General features: G+C 35.7%; 2 protein-coding genes and 1 long non-coding RNA gene across 4 annotated transcripts in view; 1 reads left to right on the top strand and 2 right to left on the bottom strand.

Annotated features, from left to right (window-relative positions):
* LOC138404596 (uncharacterized) overlaps nt 1–2,528 on the top strand; it is a 36,422-nt gene extending 33,894 nt beyond the window's left edge. The window contains exon 3 of the mRNA XM_069509163.1: nt 208–2,528. Coding sequence (XP_069365264.1) covers nt 208–2,528 — 2,321 coding nt within the window. The remainder of the gene's footprint in view (nt 1–207) is intronic.
* Nucleotides 2,529–9,866: 7,338 nt separating this feature from the next.
* On the bottom strand, nt 9,867–15,321 carry LOC117995944 (band 7 protein AAEL010189-like). 2 transcript variants are annotated; one of them, XM_034983960.2, is made up of 5 exons: nt 15,256–15,321; nt 14,763–14,872; nt 13,198–13,270; nt 11,878–11,960; nt 9,867–10,130 (listed from the first exon to the last, which is right to left on the bottom strand). In XM_034983960.2, exons 1-5 carry the CDS (start codon nt 15,275–15,277, stop codon nt 9,867–9,869), a joined length of 552 nt encoding a protein of 183 aa, XP_034839851.1. In that variant the 5' UTR covers nt 15,278–15,321. The 2 variants fall into 2 exon arrangements, with proteins under 2 accessions (XP_034839851.1, XP_034839850.1); XM_034983959.2 differs by lacking the exon at nt 15,256–15,321 and adding an exon at nt 14,959–15,068.
* A 401-nt stretch (nt 15,322–15,722) lies between these two features.
* Nucleotides 15,723–17,957, bottom strand: LOC138404595 (uncharacterized). The gene is made up of 3 exons (XR_011238484.1): nt 17,667–17,957; nt 17,121–17,264; nt 15,723–15,859 (listed from the first exon to the last, which is right to left on the bottom strand). It is a non-coding gene; the product is annotated as an uncharacterized lncRNA (long non-coding RNA).
* Nucleotides 17,958–21,088: the final 3,131 nt, after the last annotated feature.

The following is a 21,088-nucleotide window of genomic DNA, read 5'->3' as shown; positions in this document are numbered from 1 at the left end:
TAATATATATAACTTTATTACTGTTAAAATTTTCTGTAAATTAAAGTTAAAAATAAGGTAATTTTATGCTAAATATTAATAATACAGTTAATTATAAAATTAATGTTAAACGAAAGGAAAAAAAATACAGCTGGTCTACTGTATTTGCTTGGTTGTACTTAAAAACAATTGGACGAATACTACCAAAGAAATGGAACAAATGGGCAGAAAATATTCTATATTACGATAAAGCTACTGGAAGTAATGAAATTCGGACTGATGATCCTGAAATAACAGATGAAAGCGCTCAAATTGAACCTGAGATTGCAGAAAAAGGGAGTCAAAGTGAAGTAATAAGTAAGGATGAAACTACATTTCAAGATACGACAATGCAGACCGAATACATTGAAACAACGGATAAAAATATTGAAGCTGATTTAGAATCTGAAGTTGCAGAAAAAGGGAGCCAGAGTGAAGTAATAAGCGAGAATGGAGAGGTTCAAGAAGATGAAGAATATTTAGAGAATTTTACAGTGTTGTCAGAAAGTGATAGTACTGTAGAAAAAATAGATAGCATTTTATTGGAGGTAGGTAAAATTGGAAAAGAACATGAGCACCTTGGCGCTGATCTAAAGAAGCTTATGGATAAGTTCGGAGCACAGGGCATAAATAGTACACATGATCAGTTAATAAGTACCATTAAAGATGGATATAAGGGAATTCTTAATGAACAAAATTTGGTTGCTCAGGAAAGTGAAGTTCTTAAAGAGAAGGTACAAGAATTTATTGATATTTTAACAAATTCAGAATCTGTACTGGGTAGTACTTTTAGTGTATTATTTCAGGAAAAGGAAGAAGAAATTAGCAAGCTAGCAGGTGAATTAAAGCAAGCTCAAGAAAAAAATGCAGAATTAGAAGGCAAAGTTGGGAATTTAGATCATGAAATAGGAAGGCAGAAATCAGATATAGACAGATTGAATGATCAATTAGCTGGAATGGAGGAATTGAGAATACAATTGAAAAGCACTCAGGAATCTAAGCAACAATTAGAGAAAGAAAAGATTGATTTAGAAGATAAATTGAAAGATTTAAATAGTCAATTAAGAACTGCAGTAAAAGAGAGAGAAGACTCAAAAAATGAGGTTTCTAAATTACAAAAACAGGTGCAGATCTTAGAAGGAAGTAAAGAATGGGAGTTAGCTGGAATAGATGATAGCTTAAAGAAAGTTTTTTTGGATGTGATAGGAATGTTAGAAAAAGAGCTATTAATAAATAATCGAGAGCAACGACTACAGGGAAAAGAAGTTGACTTAGAAGATAAATTAAAAATTTTAGTCAGTCAGCTAAATGCTACTGAAGAAGAAAAGCAGATCTTAGAAGGGAATAAAGCTGAAGAAATAGAAAGACTAAAGGCAGAATTAAAGAAAGAATCAGATGAAGCGTTACAAGAAAAGCTTGCAGAACAAGAGAAGTTGATTGAGCAGCTAAAAAAGGAACAGAAGCAAGTAGAAAGCCAATTGGAAGCTGATATTAAGAGACTACAGGAAGAAAAAAGGGATCAGTTAACTGAAATAGATAGCTTAAAGGGAAATTTGTCAATTGTGGAAGAACAGTTAAGAATAGTTAAGTTAGAACAACTACTGTTAAATAATCAAGAACAACAAAAGTTGGAAGAAAAGTTAAAGGATGTTGATAAAAGATTAGAAGATATTGATGAAAAAACTAAAAAATCACAAGAACAAACAAAAGCTCACAAGCCAGATGCAGTGAGTTTGGTAAGCACAGTATCTACTGGAAAATCAACTACTAGCTCTAGTAGATCAACCCTTTCAAAATTGCGGAACTTGCCCAATAAGCTTTTTGGGGATAAGAATCTCAATAACTTTTTATCTAGGAAAAACGAGGAGTTAAAAAAAGGTTTTCCTGAATTTAAAGAAAAGCACTTTTGCCATAACGTGCTTGATGAAACCATAAAATCTCTATCAAATAAAAATAGTGGAAAATTTGAAAGTAAAGAATTACTTAAATTATTAGAAAGTAATTTAAAACAATCCGCAAGGGAGATCATAGAAGCCAAGGTTAAAGAAGTTGTCAACAAACATTGTAACATTGGAGAAAATGTAGGTAAAGAACTACGAGATGGCACGTTAAAAGCCAAGTTGTCACCTTCTGTTAGAAAATGCGTAAAAAAATTAGAATTTAACAAACAAGAAGGGGTAAATAAGATTGTAGACTCTATCTTGCACAGCTTTAATAGCAAGAATAATAATAATAACGACTCAGTAGAATTACTTAAAGAAATTGTTGTGAAAGAGCTAGTAGAAGCTAGAATGAGATTTTTTTTAGATAAGATTCAAGAGTTACAACTGACATCAAGCATAAGAGATAAATTTTTATCTACAGATCAGGGAATGTGTAATCAAACTCAAGGAGGAGTAAACGAATACCAATTAACAGAAAAAGCTAAAAAAGAATACACACCTAATTCCTCGATGAGTCACACTAATACTGTAAGCATACATTCATTGAACAGTCGGAAAGCAAGTTAGAGTAGGCTCTTAACATAAAGCACCAGCTCCTCTTTTGTTAAAGTGTAGGAGCTGTCTTCCCAATGTTGTTTTAGCAACTCCAAGCTCCTACCTAAACTTTTTCCTGGCTGGTGACCTATACTTATTAAATCATCGCCAGATAAAGGAAATTTTGGAATATTGAATGTGTTAGCAAATGAAATGTATTTATCAACATTTTCTCCAGACTCAACACCACAAATTTTTGCTAAATCACAATATAATTCTCTACCAAATAAAGATATGTATTTTTTTTGCTCTTTTTCTGAGAGTTCTGTTTTGATATCGTTGGATAGTAAAAATAGCAGCTTTTTCTTTTGCTTGTTCGAAAGACGTAAAAATTTGCTTACATATTCTCCAAGACTTAGCCTGTCATTTTTGGTGGTCCTAAGGAGTAACGCTAATTTTACTAGTGCATCAGTGCCCAAAAGAAGTGACGAAGACAGAATTTCGCATTTGACTTCTTTTGGAATAATTTTTTGTAACACATCAGATTCTTGCATGCTCTTAAGTGTTGGAAAAGGATCATTGCATTCCAGCAATTTAAGTATTTCATCTCTTATTCTCTCTCCAGAGAGGTTTTGGATCATATGCGAATGCTTTTTGCATACGCTTAGTATTTCATCACTCAAATCTCCGACACATATTTTTGCATGAAAACGAAATGCTCTTAAAATACGTAGATAGTCTTCTTTAATTCTATCTTCAGCGTTGCCTATAAAGTTTAACCTTCGCGCCTTTAAATCCTCGATACCACCAAAGTAATCATATATATGGCCATGCTTATCTGCATATAGAGCGTTAAATGTAAAGTCGCGCCTTGAAGCATCCGCTTGCCAATTATTAGTAAATTCTACTTTTGCATGCCTGCCATCACATTTCACATCATGCCTTAGTGTTGTGATCTCAAAAGGTCTTTGATTTAGAACCGCAGTTATAGTCCCATGTTTTAAGCCAGTTGGAATAGTTTTTATATTACGGAGTTTTAGCGCTTTCATCACCTGATCAGGAAGCAAATTGGTAGCGAGATCAATATCATGGACATCACGCTGCAAAATTGAGTCTCTCACACACCCGCCGACAAGCCTAGCCTCACCACCAAATTCCTCTATGGCATCAATAATTAAACTAGTTTCATGGTCAACTTGCATTTAGGTTAGTACGTACTGCAAGTTCAATATGAAATGCTTGCAAAAAGCCCCATATAAAAATATATAGGGCTATAAAGATTTTACAGGTGTGGTTGTTGATGAAATGCTTTTTCTATTCTTGGTTCCTCCATACCACATCTTGGTAAATTTGAAGGGTTTTGCTTCTCAGAGCGCTTTATGCGCTGCTTTATATCACTAACGCACTGCTCTACAACATCATAAATTTTTCCATTAGCATTTTCTGCCAATAACTCATCAAATCTCTTCTCAACCTCTGCTCTCTCAGAGATATCCTTTGAAAGGTTACAGTACTCTAAGATCTCGTCTACCTGAAGTTTTTTTGCTAATAGGAAATCTTCTTGTTCTTGCTCTTGTTTAAGTTTAGCTTCCTCTTGTAATGGTTTTGCTAAACTTTTATTTCTATCAAGCAACGGTTCGAAATGCAATCCGCCTTTGTTTATTACATGCACAATACTACTACCATCATAATCAACTTTATTGTATTCACCTGCATTTTTTGAACCTGAATTGTCTATTAATTGATGCAAAAACCGATCTTGTTGGATGTCAATAGCACGCAATGGGTTACTCTCTACAACATGCAATTTCACACCATACTTTTCACAAAGTATTCTGCCTTCAATGTCAGAATCACCCCATCTACTGTTGTTCATGATATTTGCTGTATAATCACTTACAGTCTCATTACGGCGCTGGCCATTGTTATCATAACTATTGGCAATTGCATCTATAAACCATTCTGGCGGATTCTTTTGCGCAAATTCCCTACAATCATTTCTTAATTTTTCGACAGTAACTTGCTCTCCTGTCTGTTGTTCTAGACTTTGTCTGAACGAGTCAAAAAAGCAGCTTCCATTACCAATTGCTTGCCCTACATAAAAATTGTCAGGGTAAGAATTACTATTTAAAGAAGTTACTTCACTTTAAGTGGAAGTTTTTAATAAACCCCCATGCCCCTTTGGTTTCTACACGGCATCGTTTCGGAACGCTAAATCGCTTGACATGGCTTTGCCGGAAGGGTGTTTGTTAACTAGCCACGGCCAAAACCTCCCATCAGACCAGACCAGAAGTTTAGAAATTATAAAATTCTAAATCTCTGCCAGGAATCGAACCCGGGACCTCCCACTAATAAGACCACAGCGCTTACTACTGCGCCAGGGAGGTCGTCATATAATAGCTATCTGCAATCTGCATGCCAAATTTCAGCCCGATCCGTCCAGTGGTTTGAGCTGTGCGTTGATAGATCAGTCAGTCAGCCAGTCAGTTAGTCACCTTTTCCTTTAATATATTTAGATTATTTGGATAAATTAAATAATTTATCCAAATAAAGGTACTCTTATTATATTATTCTTATTCTTAACTATATGCTCTACTTATCCAAAGTTTTCTGCAATTTTGGCAACGAGTCTACAAAGTTTTTTTTTTTTTTTTTTTTTTTTTTTTTTTTTTATATTCTTTATTATCAATAAATATTTTACAAAACATATATAACGTTATATTATAATGTTTAACTTAAATTATTAATACTTACAGGCTAAGTCGCGCCTCTTAAAGTTTATAAAGGAATATTATCTTACACGTTTAATCATAGATAGTTACATTTATATCACAAAACGAATTAATTGAATGCAATATACTTAAATGGTATATTCGCTTACAAAAAAAAAAAAAGTTATTATTTGTTTGAAAAAAACGCGGGTACAACTAGGTAAGTTATGCCTACTCGTATTAGTAAACTGTCTCAGCTTGCATTACGAAACCGGTACACTGGCCAGTGTACGGTCCGCGTGCAGCGCTACCCTGCCCCTCGCACATGTACGGTAGGCAGGCGAGAACGGGGAATTCAAGATGATGCACACGTGTCGTAGGTATTAGTTACGCTATGCATTCACACCAGCCCGCGGAAACAATAAGCAGTGATGGGGCAATTTGTACGTTCCGTATTTATCGATATACGGCAAATCTGTGGTCTTAGTTTTACAAATATTATTTATGAGAGGATTTTTATGGTTTTTATTCATATTGTAGAATTTTAATGTCAATTTTAATATAAAATCAAGTAAAGTAGGAAATTTTATCTCGTGGTGTAAGTGGTTTAAGTTACTCTTAAAAGGAGTATTATAAGATATTTTTAATGCTTTGTTTTGTATAACTTGTAGAAGCTTGTAATTAGTAACACAAGTGCTGCTCCAAATAGGGCATGCATAAGTTATGGATGGTCTGACAAGTACACTGTAAATTTTAAGTTTAGTTTTAGGGCTAAGATTACTCTTACGATTTAAAACTGGGCTCAGAGCACCGAGTGCTTGCGCGCCCTTGACACGAAGATTTGCAATGTGTTTAGTCCAATTTAATTTAGTATCCATAGTTACACCAAGATAACGCACGGAATGTCTCCATTCCACTCTATGCCCGGCAATCTCCAGTGTTCTAAAAGGAGGTTGGCGATGTCGTGTAAATAAGATGGCTTCAGTCTTATTCTCATTTAGCTTCAACTTCCATTTAGTGAAGAAAGTGTGAAGTAGATCAATCGATAATTGCAAACGACAAATTATTAAATCAATGTCATCAGATGATGTGTAAGAAGCGGTATCATCTGCAAAACAGGCTAGACTGGTTCTAGGTTGTATTGGTATGTCGTTCAGATATAACAAAAACAAATAAGGACCCAATATAGATCCTTGAGGGACGCCAGCAGGTACCATCTGACACATTGACTTGGTTTCACCAATTTGAACCATGAATTTACGATTACAAAGATAAGACTTAATTAGTTTTACTAGTGACAATGGAATACCCAAAGCTGCTAATTTGTGGAGTAGGCCTTCGTGCCAGACGCTGTCAAAGGCTTTTTCTAAGTCTAATAGGAACATACCAGTAGATTGGTGAAGATTAAGATTGTTGGAGACATGTTCACAGACTCTAGCCAGTTGGTGAGCTGTAGAATGTGCTTTACGAAAACCAAATTGCTCGTTAATAAGCAAATGTTCGGAAGCCGCATGGAGACGAGAATAAATAATCTTCTCAAACAATTTCCCCAATGAAGGCAGTAAACTAATGGGTCTGTAATTAGACGGTACAGAATCGTCCTTGCCTGGTTTCTTTAAAGCAATTACTTTGGCAACTTTCCAGGCGGAAGGGAAGTAGCCCAAGAATAGACAACCATTGAAGATTTTTGTTATTAGAACGACAGCCTTTTGAGACAAGTTTTTTAGAAGTGTATTTACAATGTCGTCGGCACCAGGAGCCTTACGGGGTTTTAGTGATTTTAGTACTGTACGTATTTCTGCTGGTCGAACAGGATGTGTTAGATTAGAAATGGTATAGTTATGAATAATATCTACAGAGTTTTGAACTGCAACATCCAGGTCTGTGCTTGGCCAATTGTAGGTAAGTCTCATATTGCCAAGAAATGCAGTAGCAAGAGCATTGCACTGCTGGGTAGTATTGGTGGTTAAGGTGCCATCAGTAAGTTTAAGGGGAGGTATCGTGATGCACTTTGGCTTCAAGGATCTGGATACCCGCCAAACATCGGCCCGAGGGTTGTCAATTTTGGATAGTTTTTTGTTCCAACTGTCATCTGTGTACATTTGGGCAGTAAGATTAATCAGGCTACAAAGGCGATTTATTAAACTACGAACAAACCTCTTCAATGCTCCTTTAGGTAGCCCATTGTCACAACGACGCAAGTAATTCTTGTATCTGATCATTCGTTTTATATGCTGGGGCAATTTAATGACAGTATCTTTGTTAAATGTGCCCATGGGCACAGATGCGTCTCTAGCACTTAGGATAGTTCTGTGCAGATGGTCAACAGCATAGTCAATTTCTTCTACTGAAGAAAATGTATTAGAGGAAAGATGAATATTTTCATCTAGCTGAGCCCGATAATTTCTCCAATCAGCATTGTGGTAACGATAATAACGAGTTTTCAAGTTTCTATGCAGATTACCTCCAATGGTAAAGTATATTGGATAGTGGTTAGATGATAAAGCCACTAATGCATGGACATCACTGATGTTTAAGATATTATTATGTGCCAAAACCAAGTCAGGTTTAGTGGCTTTATAATCAGAAGAATAATTAACTTGTGTTGGAATATCAGGAGCAAGAATGTTATAGTCATGGTGCAACATGTGACCAAATAGAACTCTACCACGTGTATTAGTGTAACTACTTTGCCAAAAGGTGTGGTTGGCATTCAAGTCGCCGGCAATAAGTACACGGGTACCAAGGTTCAACAAAAGGTCCAAATCACACTGCACAAGAGGCAAGTTGGGAGATTGATAAACAGACACTAAAACATGTTCATGACCCGATATTTTAACACTAATACCAATTGCCTCAATATTTTTAGTTTTAGGTATGGTAATTAGAGAGTGATTTATGTTATTTTTAATTAAGATAGCTACACCCTGACCTCGACCGGTATGGTGTCTATCTTGTCGATAGCAAGTATATCCGGGGGTCATTAAAGAAATATTGGATGTGAGGCGAGTTTCACAAATAAAAAGAATATCAACAGATACGGAATGCACTGCAAAATCTAGTAATTCGTGTATCTTACCACGTACGCCGTCAGCGTTCCATGAAAGTAAGCGCAGTTCATTCTTATTATACGTATTGTCCGAGGTGTGTGAATACAAGCATAACTTTCTCTAAGGGAGATGTACATGTGATAAACTGAGTTTTAAGCTTTCGGAGAACTAACAAAATCTCAAACATTTCCTTAGTCGCAGCGTCCTCAGAGGTGGGTAAGGTCATTTCAGGGCCGACCGGGTTCGTAAAGCGGGGAACTTTGTCTTCGCCTACTCCTCCATCAGTAGTAGTAGATGCAGCAACATTTGCCCAAGTCCTGGTTTTCGATATAGGCTTAGACATTTTATGTATTAGTGGCGGTGGCTTTCGCACGTAAGTATTTTGTTGTATACGTTCAAGGTAAGCTAATCTGGTTTTGCATTTACTGTAATTGGCAGGGTGTTCTTCATTACAGTTACAACAATGAGCAAGTTCCTTTCGGTCCTTCTTTGGGCACTCGGATGTTGGGTGCATCTCGGTACATTTGACACAACGCGGTGGCATATTACAATTTTTAGATGAATGCCCAAAATTTTGACATCTGAAGCACTGAGTACCTGATTTGCGATTGGGTTTAAATTTTTGGATGGTAATTACACAATTGAAAAGATATTTAATTTGACGAAATTTAATAATGTCAGCTCCTTCGGCAAGTTGGACTAAATATGGAGGACAAGGAAGCTCGTTTATTGATTTTAATTTGGTCACAGAAGCTCCTTTGAACCCAAGTTTTTCTAACTCGTCAGGTAGATCCTTTTCTGCGTAGGCAGGCAGGCCTTTAATTACCACTTTAGGTGTCTTTTCATCCTTTCGGGTGTAGGTCAGAAATGATACATTCTCCGTTCGAAGCCCATCTTTAACTGCTTGATGAGCTTGGGGTGAATGGCATATAACAGCTACTTTGTTGCCATTCTTGTACTGGAGGTGGAACTGTTTAGAAAATTTACTTACAGTTTCATTGATGTTTTCGTGGGTCATGTTTATGATATCAATGATTATCGGAGGGATATGCCCTGACTTCTTAGCTTTAGTTGTTGCTTCAATGTAGTATTTGCTGCCCGAATCATTTACATTATCCACAGGAAGGTCTTGGTATTTGTTGCTGGTTGGCAGATTCCGACTATCGTCGAACTTCGACTGTTTCTTTTGAGGTGCACAACGCTTCGGTGTACGAAATCCATCAATACTATCATCGGCTGGTCTCTTAGTGTTGAGACTTCCGAAGGAAGAGGATCTTGTTAAGAACCTGTCCATCCTAACGTCTTCACAACTATCGAAGAGATGTCGATAGTCACGTGTTGCATCACTATTATTTTGATGACTCAGTAGCAAGACAGCTATAGCGAGCGCACGGGCACACTGGACAAACGCCGTGCGCGTAATTATTGATCATTTCATCAATATTCCCATGGACAAAAGCCACTGCGTTAATTTAACTAAACAAAAACAAAGTAAAAAACAGAATTCTGATGGCCGACCTACCCCAAACACTAAAAACACCGCAAAATACCTCTACAAAAGTCTACAAAGTAAATTTTGCCAAGTAATTGTGTGAAAATTATAATGTCACTTACATTTCCACCCTCTCCACTTTAATGCCCCAAGCCTCGGTCGCTTCGTCGAGAGAAATTTGCATATTCCCTGAGATAGTCTCGCGCTCGCTTAGGATCTCGTGGAGCGGCCGTGTTCCCATTGTATTGCGCAGAGTAGTTTGGGCCAATAGTCGGGTTGAATGGTGGGCGTTTTCTACGTTGGCGATTGAAATCGTAGCATTATGAACTCGGTAGTACACAACTGCATCGACGGATACCGTCACAGAGTCCTTGGTGAGCACCTAAGAACAAAAAAGAATTGTAAAAGAAAATCCGTTCAATACAACGCGTGATAACGCGCACTTAATAATGATCTGCCTGCTGGATTCGCTAATTCAGTGTCTAACACTGAATGATAGCCACCGAGCTCTTTGACATTTTATTTTTAATCCATTGTAGGTTTTCTACGAAAAAATATTTTATTTTCAGCAATTTAGAACCAAAGAAGTATGCCAAATCAGCTCGGTGTCTATTATTCAGTGTTGGACACTGAGTTAGCGAAGCACTCCGTGCGCTGTTCTAACCAGGCCTCAGAATGAATTAGTAAAGAAAACGAAATGAAACAATGTATAAGACTGTATAGAGACAATTTTTTTAGGGTTCCGTACCTCAAAAGGAAAAACGGAACCCTTATAGGATCACTTTGTTGTTTGTCTGTCTATCTGTCCGTCTGTCTGTCAAGAAACCTACAGGGTACTTCCCGTTGACCTAGAATCATGAAATTTGGCAGGTAGGTAGGTCTTATACCTGGCATTTGTGGTCATAAACTAATAATAGTATTTTCAATTTTCGAAGTAAGATAACTATATCAAGTGGGGTATCATATGAAAAGTCTTCACACAGTCTAAAACAGATTTTTATTTATTTTTATGCATTATAGTTTTTGAATTATCGTGCAAAATATCGAAAAAATACGACTGTTGCACGGAACCCTCGTTGTTCAAGCCTGATTCGCACTTGGCCGGTTTTTTTTCAATAAGTAGTTTGCTTTCCACTATAATTATATACATATATATATATATATATATATGCCTTTATAAAAATATGCAGAATCTTTGCCTTCAAAATGACTTTGCTTGCAATTTTTCATCACTTGAAAATTTTTACCCCTCAAGTCCCGCTATAAAAGAAAATAATCAGACGAGACTCTGTCCGTGCAGCTGCAGGGAATAATCGACATAAAATTCACTAGCTTGGAACGCCAGCAATACACAAGACCTTTAGAGAGTTTGTTCCTGCGTTTTTCTTAATCATGTGTCTGCTGAAACTAATAGCTATCCGTTGATGTGTGTTTATTTTTTACAGAGAAAACCTACATACGATGCAAAATTTATTTCACAACATGTCGTAATAGTCATTATGGGAACACCTATAATACCTGTAGACACGTCCAAAGGCTTGCTTTGCCAATTCAGCTTAGTCAGCGACGCGTTTGACTGACGTGACGTAGGGCCGAGTGAACCACTTAGGCTAGGTTCGTCATCTATAAGTTTTTTTTAATTTATGCAGATACAAGTTAGCCCTTAAATGCAATCTCATCTGGTGGTAAGTGATGATGCAGTCTAAGCCGGAAGCGGGCTAACCTGGTAGGAGCATGACACTTTTGGTTTCTACACGGCATCGTACCAGAACGTTAAATCACTTGGCGGTATGGTTTTGCTGGTAGTGTGGTAATTAGCCGCAGCCGAAGCCTCCCACCAGACTAAATCATAAAATCCCAATTTCCTCTGCTGGAAATCTGATCCGGGACCTCCCACTGATAAGACCACAGCACTCACCACTGGGCCAGGGAGGTCAAACAATAAGTCAATGTGTGAATCTGTTGTCGTACGTTATTTCGATCGAACCTTGTAAACGTTTGTGACGTAAGGAAAGTATAAATTACAGATGAGCTAGTCCTAGATAAATTATTAAATATTACCTATATTCGATCTTAGAAAAATAGCATACTTTATGTAATTTACAAAATAGTATTTTTCAGCTACTTACCTCTTGAGGTGGGACGTCATAGGTGCGAGTTCGAAGATCTACCCGTGCGTATGAGTCAATGCACGGTAGAATGAAGAAAATGCCTGAAAACCAATTGACTTTTTACAAAGGTTGATACATAATATTAGGGGTATATTGGACCACTACCTAAATTGGACAACCCTTATATCTCGAAAAGTATTATTCTAATTTTTTTAACAGCAACATCGTACTATACGCACCTAATTTCCTAATTCATTGCATATCGGCCATATTCTTTAGGTACTAGACAAATTGAGCGTTCGCGTCTTGTTGCCGCAAATGTAAATAAGTGATTTGATCTAATTTTGAGTGATTCGTTCTAGGTAGGTAGATACTAATATCTTTACTAAAATGAGCACTTAAATATAATTTGTGATGTAAAAAAATCATGTCACTGTTAAGCCATAAAAGAAAATATTAATTCCACACTAATCTTAGATCCGTAGTCCATACATATTACATATAAATAAGTATATAAATTGTCTCCTGACTGACTGAATGATCTACTAATCTTACTACTAAAATAAGAACTTAAAATTTTGACAGTGTAGGTTCTCTTTAGGAAGGCAAGAAAAGATTTTTGGAAGTTCTACATCCAAGGATTAAATAGGTGATGAAAGTTTGTATGAAAGTCCGTAATTTTTCAATTTATTTCCATGAAAATTGATATTTGGGCCTTTGGTGTAAAAAGGGGAATAAATGTGTTTCGGGATTTTTTGGAAATTGCCTCGCCAATTTCCTAAATTATACTGAAGCGAAGCCAGGGTGGGTTAGTTAGTAAATTAATAGACCCAAAAGAATTCTTAACAACCCTTACTTAACAGCTTGCAATTGATTTTAACAATATGGGACTCAAAGCTTAAACACTACTTAGAAAAAGATATAAGACAATTTTGTCCCGAAAAAAGGGATTCATGCATCTCTACATAGTATAAAATAAAGTCGCTTCCCGCGTCTGTACGTATGTATGTATGTATGAACGCGTAGATCTTTTAAACTACGCAACGGATTTTAATGCGGTTTTCATCAATAGATAGAGTGATTCAAGAGGAAGGTTTATAGTTATAGTTTAATTCTCAAAAAATTAGAGATCCCTAGAGAAATTGAAAAAATGTGAATTAGGTCGGAAATCCTCTCATTTGAGAGTTTCCGAGGCAATGACACCTCAATGACACCACATTAGTATCTACGTTGCACCCATGCGAAGCCGGGGCGGGTCGCTAGTGGTAAATAAAGCCTAAATAGATTCAACGAAGTCGTGAGTAAAAGCCTGTGGTAAAAGCTATCATAAATATTTACCAGGTCCCTTAGCTCCACCGGATAGCAGTCTTCCCAAACGAAATATTACAGCTCTCTCATATTCTTGCACGACCTAGTAATAGGAAGAGATAAATAAAACCAATTAGCTAGGAGTAGATGTTATTAAATAAAATCGATGTTTCAAGTAAAACTTATCGCAACAATAGATAGGAGAGACGACGTTGTGTCAAGTTTATTAAGGGATGCGATGGCATGGTTTTCCGCACGTCAGCCGCAAGTACGATGAATTTTACTTACTGGATATGTTCTATTTTGTCATATTAACTATAGCATTCCCTATAAAGAAGATAACTACATAAAATTCGAAGAAAAGTTATTACAATTATCGAGGGATAGGTACCTATAAGCTTTTATTTTATCAAGATTGTGTAGGTCATCTCTATTCTATAGTTACAGAAGAAGCCAACCGCAAAAAACTATTTTGTACGTTACTTTTATTACGGAACAGTTATGAGCAAGAATAACTTTCCATTAAACAAAAAAAATCGTCTCGCGTAAAAGTTCCAAATTTTGTATAAAATATAACACTCGCAATCCATAAACCAGAGTTATTTGACTCTACATCTCTGTTAAAAGTTTTGCCGGAGGGTAATGTGACTGCGACCTACTTATGAATTCTTGTTGTAAGTACATATTGGTATGCCTAGATGTATATATGTGTATACTAGATGATGCCCGCGACTTGGTCTGCGTGGATTAGGTTTTAAAAATCGCGTGGGAAATGTTTAAATTTCTCTTTAAAAGCTCACGGATTATAATAACATACATAATATCATAAACAATATTAAAGCACAATTTAAATTCAGCTGATGGCTGAAAATAGCCTTGCAAAATAGAAAAGTTAAAATCATTTATTTTATGTAAGCTCTTAGTGTAAGCACAATTAAACTCTACCACAGCTTGTTGGTTACTATAGGTATAGTAATCTAAAATACATTTTTAGCATAAGGTACCTACCTACACACATTTTTATTTCTTAACAATAACCAAATAAATGATTTTATTTGATTTAAAACCTAAGTATAATGTAATAAACTAGTGATCTATAAATTCGTTGAGTTTACTTACAGCTTATTGAGTAGGTATAATAAACAAATTGTATAATGGGGTCATAAATATTACAAATTACAATAAATAATAATCCGTAGATACCTACTTAGTTTTTGTTACTTTATATTCAATTGGAATCAAAAATTTGGCGCAATTCCCTGGAGCATTTCGCTTTAGGAAAATAAAATCGTATACCGTACGATTTAAGCTTTTCGCAGTAATAAAATTAAAAATTTATAGCATGAGACGATATTAATTTTATTCATCATCGCAAAGCGTCCAAAATGGGACCATTATGAGGTTATTGAAAGAGAGATTAAGGAATTCTATGCTACTCGAAAGTTAATGCCATACTTTTCATTCGACACGAAAAAGGTCTACAACAAAAGGCTTTAAAAATAAGTTGCTGCTTACCAAAGCGTAAATTTGTTCCATATATTTCATTTCGCAGAGCAAATGTACTTATAAGTTTACTTGTTTTATACGAAGCATACCTTAAAGCATACGAAGAGTGAGAACGGCATAGTCGCGATGACAAGTATCCAGGATAATACTACCAGGATCTTTCCGCATGTTTTGGACTCCGAGTCCGCATCATCATTTGCTTGAGAGAAACAAAAGCAAATAATAATTAAAACAATAAGGTCCAATGGTTTATTCCTCGCTTTTAATATTATTTTTGATATTTACTTCCAATGGCTATAGTCGGATATAACTGCTGTCGGCTGGACATTTCGAGCAAAGTGGTCATAATGGACTAAAAAAAGACTTCGATCGTAAAATAATTACGAAATATGTAACACACCACAGGTAATTTGTTGACGACTGACCCGAGTCCCATAGTAGGCTATGAGGCTATTACAAATTTATATGGGAAATGAAATATGACCATTCGAACCATATAACTTCGTTCAAACATACTATTTTTTGTCTGCAATATTATTATTGAAAAAAATCATTTAAATTTATTTTAATAATCATACTCACTGGAGGGTTCCGCAACTACCATTGTGGTGGAATCGGAATACCGTGCCAGGTTTGCGATTTATACACGTCCGTTCGTTACGAAATAAGGGAGTTTACCACGGACCAATAACATATAGGATACAGACCACCAACTCCATAGACGATGTTTGTTTCAGTAGTAAGGGGAAGTGGGAGGCAAGGAATTTATATAACAAATTGTCATTGTTGTAGTGATCGTCTGTCTCACATTTTATTGGTTTTTACTATGAGAATCCACAGGACCATCTCTTTCTAACTTTATATAATATATAGCAATTATATGCCCGGATTGTCGTAAATTAGGGATGGCGTGACAGCAGGAAAACCGTAACTTTTTAGTGATGTCCTTTTTACAGATTTTAACGGTTTCGCTATTAATTACCGATTTTCAGTATTTATCGGTAATCCTACTAATAATTTATTAAGGAATTTAGTTTTTCAAAAAAAAATCAAATTTATCAAAATATAAAAACTTTATTAAGAATAGACAATAACCATGTTCCAGTTGTAGTTGACGATAAGTGTTCATCTGTATTCTTAAGCTGTGGGCCACATCTCTGCTGAAGACTTGCGCAGCAAGTTTCACCTGTAATGCATAGTTATTTTTTATAGATAATTATGTTAATAAACTAAATTTGATAATGCAATTTAGATTTAAAGTAGACATTGGGGCCGATTCTCTTGTACACAATCTCTAAACTAAACTAAATTAACAGGTCTAAATCTAGTGCTATCCTTTTCCGCAAGCAACATTATGAAAGGGATAGCAATAGATTTAGACGTGCCATTTTAGTTTAGTTTAGAGATCGTGTACAACGGAATTAGCCACATTGAGGCCGATTCTCTTGTACACAATCTCTAAACTAAACTAAATTAACAGGTCTAAATCTAGTGCCACCCTTTTCCGCAAGTAACATTATGAAAGGGATAGCAATATATTTAGACGTGTCATTTTAGTTAAGTTAAGAGATTGTGTACAACGGAATCAGCCACATTGGGTTTAAAATATAATTAAAGAATTTAAATGAGTAGTTTGGAAATTCATTAGGATTCAAATTTTTGTTCAAAAAATTATCTTTTATGCTCATAATTATACTATCCTAAACCTAATTATCCTAATCCTAATGTTAATATTATAAACTAGCCGATGCCCGTGACTTCGTACGCGTGGATTTAGGTTTTTAAGAATCCTGTGGAAACTCTTCAATTTTCCGGGATAAAAAGTAGCCTATGTCCTTCCCCGGGATGCAAGCTATCTCTGTACCAAATTTCGTCAAAATCGGTTGAACGGTTGAGCCGTGAAAAGCTAGCAGACAGACAGACAGACACACTTTCACATTTATAATATTAGTAGTGTGGATGTTTGGATGTTTGTTACTCAATCACAAAAAACAGCTGAACGGATTTGGATGAAATTTGGAATGGAGATAGATTATACCCTGAATTAACATATAGGCTGCTTTTTATCCCGGAAAATCAAAGAGTTCCCGCGGGATTTTGAAAAATGAAAATCCACGCAGTCTCTGGCATCACCTAGTATGCTCATAATTATCTTCGACACTATTGGGCGCCGACCCTGGTTATTGGTACTTCTTGTTTTTATGGTGTCTATGTGATCACGTGAAGAGATTTTTGTAAGCTGAAACTTAAAATTGACCAACAACAGGGTCTACAACCCATAGTTTCAGAGACAGTGCTTTCAAAAACGTGATAACATAGACACCACGAAAACAAGAAGTTTTAGTACCAATAACTAAGGTCTGCGCACCATAGTTTTATTGGATTTTTTCCATGGCAAGGACTTTATCACAAAGCTATTGTTACAAAACAAATGTTCAGTTACTTGCCTTCAACTTGTCATATCAATTTGGTTTCACATGCTTGTCTGTTAATTTGGTAGACCATCCAACACCTGCCACACCATCAACAGCAAACAGCTTCTCGATGTAGTCCCACTGAGCACGCTGACTCCCGATGAGCAAGTCCTTCTTCTGAAAATTATTGTGGAAACATTTCAGTAAATGTGGGACATCATATATATGATATATTTAAGACTCAGTGGTTGAGACTAATGAGTAATAGAAGTTGTTGGCTCTAAAATATAGGACTTGAAATAACAGAAGCTTGCTCATTCCTACTTTGTTTGTCTGTTTGTGAAGTCGATGGGATATCGACTATGTTAACATCGAGGGGTTTACCAGTCTGTAAAGGGGATATCTCTAGAAATTTGTCAATTTTAAAATGTACTATACCAGGGTTTTTAGAAGACTGTGTAATATGCAAATTCAGCGTGGGAATTGAATCTTTTGTCAATCTATTATTTACGATATACCGAGGTAAGAAATGGGATTCGCAAATCCTGACATTTTTTAATTGCCTAAGGGAGTACTTACGCAAATATGTACAGTTAATCAACCATGCTTTCCATCTAGTTGTGTCGGTAAAAGGTACGGCGTGTAAATGTAGGGTGCTTTTACACTTAGGTACACTACACTGCCTCATATCAGATAAAAAGGATACTAGGTATTTAGAAACACTAACAATTATTACTAAGCCTAAATTAGGCAGGCAAGTTTAAAGAGCACATCACTATATCTCTCAATTAAAACAAAAACATAAAAAACTGAAAATAGAAATATAAAATGAATATCCTGTTATAACTGCAGCACACTTCAAGGTTTAAACTCTCGCAATGGATTAAGGACTAGAAAAATTGAGTTTTTTAGGTTAGGTTATAAAATCTCTCAAAACCGACATGTTTTTATTTCGAAATTCTATGTAATGAAAGCCGATTGGATCTAATCACCGACCAATAAGATTTAAGCAAAAATATCATAGGTGTGCTGTATGTACATGTGCCTTTAATACTGTGTGAGTGGAGCGAGATAGTCCTGTGGATTTCGAAAGAGGAATAGAAAGTGCGAAAGAAATGGACTGATGCATCTTTTATGGGCCTCAGTTGACAGGGCCTGGAGTTTACTGCCAGGAAGCTGGAAGCATCATAGAATAAAAGAAGAGTCTCTAGCGAAGCATATTTTTGTAAAACCATGTCAAAGCCAATGAATAAATTTTACTCATTTACATGATAGTTGATTAATTTTTTTTCTATTTCCATGCACCATAACATAGTATAAAAATTACCTAGAACTGGTATTATAAGCCATGGTCTCGACGACAGCGGTGGGCAGAGCTGTAGCGGTGGCAAAGGCGGGGCGATTAGGTACAATACAAAACCCTTGCAAAATACCAGAGTGAACTAGTATAATATTATGACTTATTTCAATTTGCTGGCAGCGCGTGCGATCCAACTAGTACTTACTTACCAAACTAATTTTTAGTGAACTAAGTACTATTGTTTCTCACGCTTTTGAATCGGTGATTTTTTTTATAATTATTTAGAAACAAAATCATTTTTTATTTTTCCAATTTAATTCTATATTTCTTTATAAACAGTGGGAAAATTGTGCTGCTGCGAGAAGACAACCATTATTTCACGCTATATGGTGCTGCCCTGTCACAGTGAACTAGCACTTATGGATGTAGGAAGTAATAATTCTCTAGCTCTACCGCAGGATGGCACTACATCACTGCCCCGCTCTCGCTGTCGCTCCCTCCCCGTCCACCGCTTTTGTCGAAACCACGGCCTTACATTATTAATGTAAGTTGTAGGTACATAGCTCGCGTAATTCCATTGGGAATTCCGCGCGAATAGACAGCTTTATTTAATTAAAAAGAATAAACAAACTTCATACGTGCTTACTTAGCAGATCATTTACCCTTCCTATTTGTACTTATCACAAATATAATACTAAGACTTATATATTCACAATAAACATCAAAAAAGTAAAAAAGATGGTGTAAGTTATTGAGTTTTATTTTTAGTATTTCATACCTACTGGAACTGGATGATAAACACTGGAAAACTTGTGGAGTTACCACAGCGTCTGGCTGTCTCAGACGTTTTATTAAGAAAATAAATTATTCAGAAAATATAGAAAAGTTTTGAAAACAAAGATATTTGCATTTTTAAAATCATTATAATATGAGAATTATAATTTTGGTTTACGGTGAGAAGTTTTTTATTATGGGATTCTGGAAAAGGTCTCAAAACTTACAATTGAAAATGTACATAATCTATATTAAAAATTTATCCGATTTAGTTCTGAGAGTAGAGTTTATCGTAAATTAATAATTACTACTAGGCACAATCTATTAATGACATACATTTTTTAATAACATGCGAAATAGTTAGGTATTTAAATAAAACATATTTGCTGTAAATGCAGATGAGAATTTAAATAGGTAGTTCATGGGTAGTTCTTAATTTAATAAGAAAAAGTTTTATAATACATCCACGAAAATGTTAGGTATATTTTTGGTTATGTAAATAATATTGCGCCAGAAATTTCTGTTTATTAAATAAGTAAATATATAAAAATATGTTTAACTCAATTAAACTTTTATAAGTATTTTGAATCGTCAGATGCATCTAAGTATAACTATTACTTATTCTTTGACCTGTTTCGATTGTGATCCGCCCCATGCCAACGCGGAGTTTGGGCAAGTGATAACACCCTTATCTTCTTGGAAGGAACAATAGACCAAGTTTTACGTTCGAAAATACTAGGTATTTAAGCATATTCTGCACCAGAGTATTGTAATAGAATGCTGAAACTGAGTAGGTACCTACTTAATAACCTTTTGTGAATTCTCCCTAAGCTGGATATTGACTTGTAACATTTTGGTGTAATGTACCTATGTACTTATCGAGTTTTTGTAACTCAAATCAAAAACTGACTTGTAATGTTAGTTTGAATAAGTCCTGCAAATTGCTATTGCGCTGGAACCATGTCTCATTAATATCGAAATGACGTCATTTGACGTGTATTTATGTAAAAATATACCATCAGCTCGAAACTTCAGTCTAGTGCTGACGTCACTAAAATAGCGGCCACGCGCATTAGCAATTTGCGGGACTTACAATGTATCTCGCGGCAAGCGCCGCGTGCTCCACTCGACTGTCTCGACTCGAATTCAATTTGAGCGTTATGGTCTAAGAGTCAGCACGTGCCAGGCCTTCCTTATTTTATAAAAGCTGAAAGTTCGCTGAAAACTAATTATCTAAAATCGGATATAAGATAATTAATTTTAAATAATTAATTATGGATCATGGTGGTTTTGAGAGATAACAGGTAATAAATCTCACGTCGAAGTAGGTATAAAGTCTAATTTTTTACATTTCCTTTAGAAATCACGTCATGCATTGCCAGACACTTAGTATGGTTACAACCCACAGCCATTTTATACTTTGACGTAGGTAAGATTTTTTACACCTTTACTACCTGTTATCCCCCAAAGCCACCATGATTCAAACAAACATCCGAAAAAACGTTCCTCCTATTGTTGGGGACAGTACGCAGAGAAACTTTCAGCTTTTATAAAATAAGGAAGGTCTGGCACGCACTGGCTCTTAGGCCATAAGCTTAAATAGGAAATTTATAATGTGTGTTATTGCGATTATCACAGTGTTATAATGACGATTTCCGTGTTAGCCACGCTGTTATGGATACTGGCTATTTATCTATAGGTGTGGTCCATTCTTGACCTCGATAAACCTGGTTGTTATAAAATCGATGGACCTAATGACATCAAAGCTATATATCCACACAACTAGCATTATAACAGAGGTTGAAGTGTTTGTTTTTCGCAGCTAAACTATATTTACCTAGTAAGGTATTATTATTAAAACGTGTTTTAATGTAGTGCAAATTTCTTATAGGTAGGTCCAGTTATCCAAAACTATGGCAGAATCATT

Source organism: Maniola hyperantus, unplaced genomic scaffold (assembly GCF_902806685.2).
Source record: "Maniola hyperantus unplaced genomic scaffold, iAphHyp1.2, whole genome shotgun sequence".
Lineage (NCBI taxonomy): Eukaryota > Metazoa > Arthropoda > Insecta > Lepidoptera > Nymphalidae > Maniola > Maniola hyperantus.
This window is presented reverse-complemented; position numbering and strand designations above follow the sequence as displayed.

Bases quoted from the DNA above. Each gene is read 5' to 3' on its own strand.
- LOC117995944 (XM_034983959.2), bottom strand. From the start codon at position 15,019: ATGACCACTTTGCTCGAAATGTCCAGCCGACAGCAGTTATATCCGACT. The intron at 11,961-13,197 runs GTAAATATTTAT...ATTGGTTTTCAG, and splicing joins CGGTGGAGCTAAGGGACCTG to GCATTTTCTTCATTCTACCG. The intron at 10,131-11,877 runs GTAAGTAGCTGA...TTTTGTTCTTAG, and splicing joins ATGACGTCCCACCTCAAGAG to GTGCTCACCAAGGACTCTGT.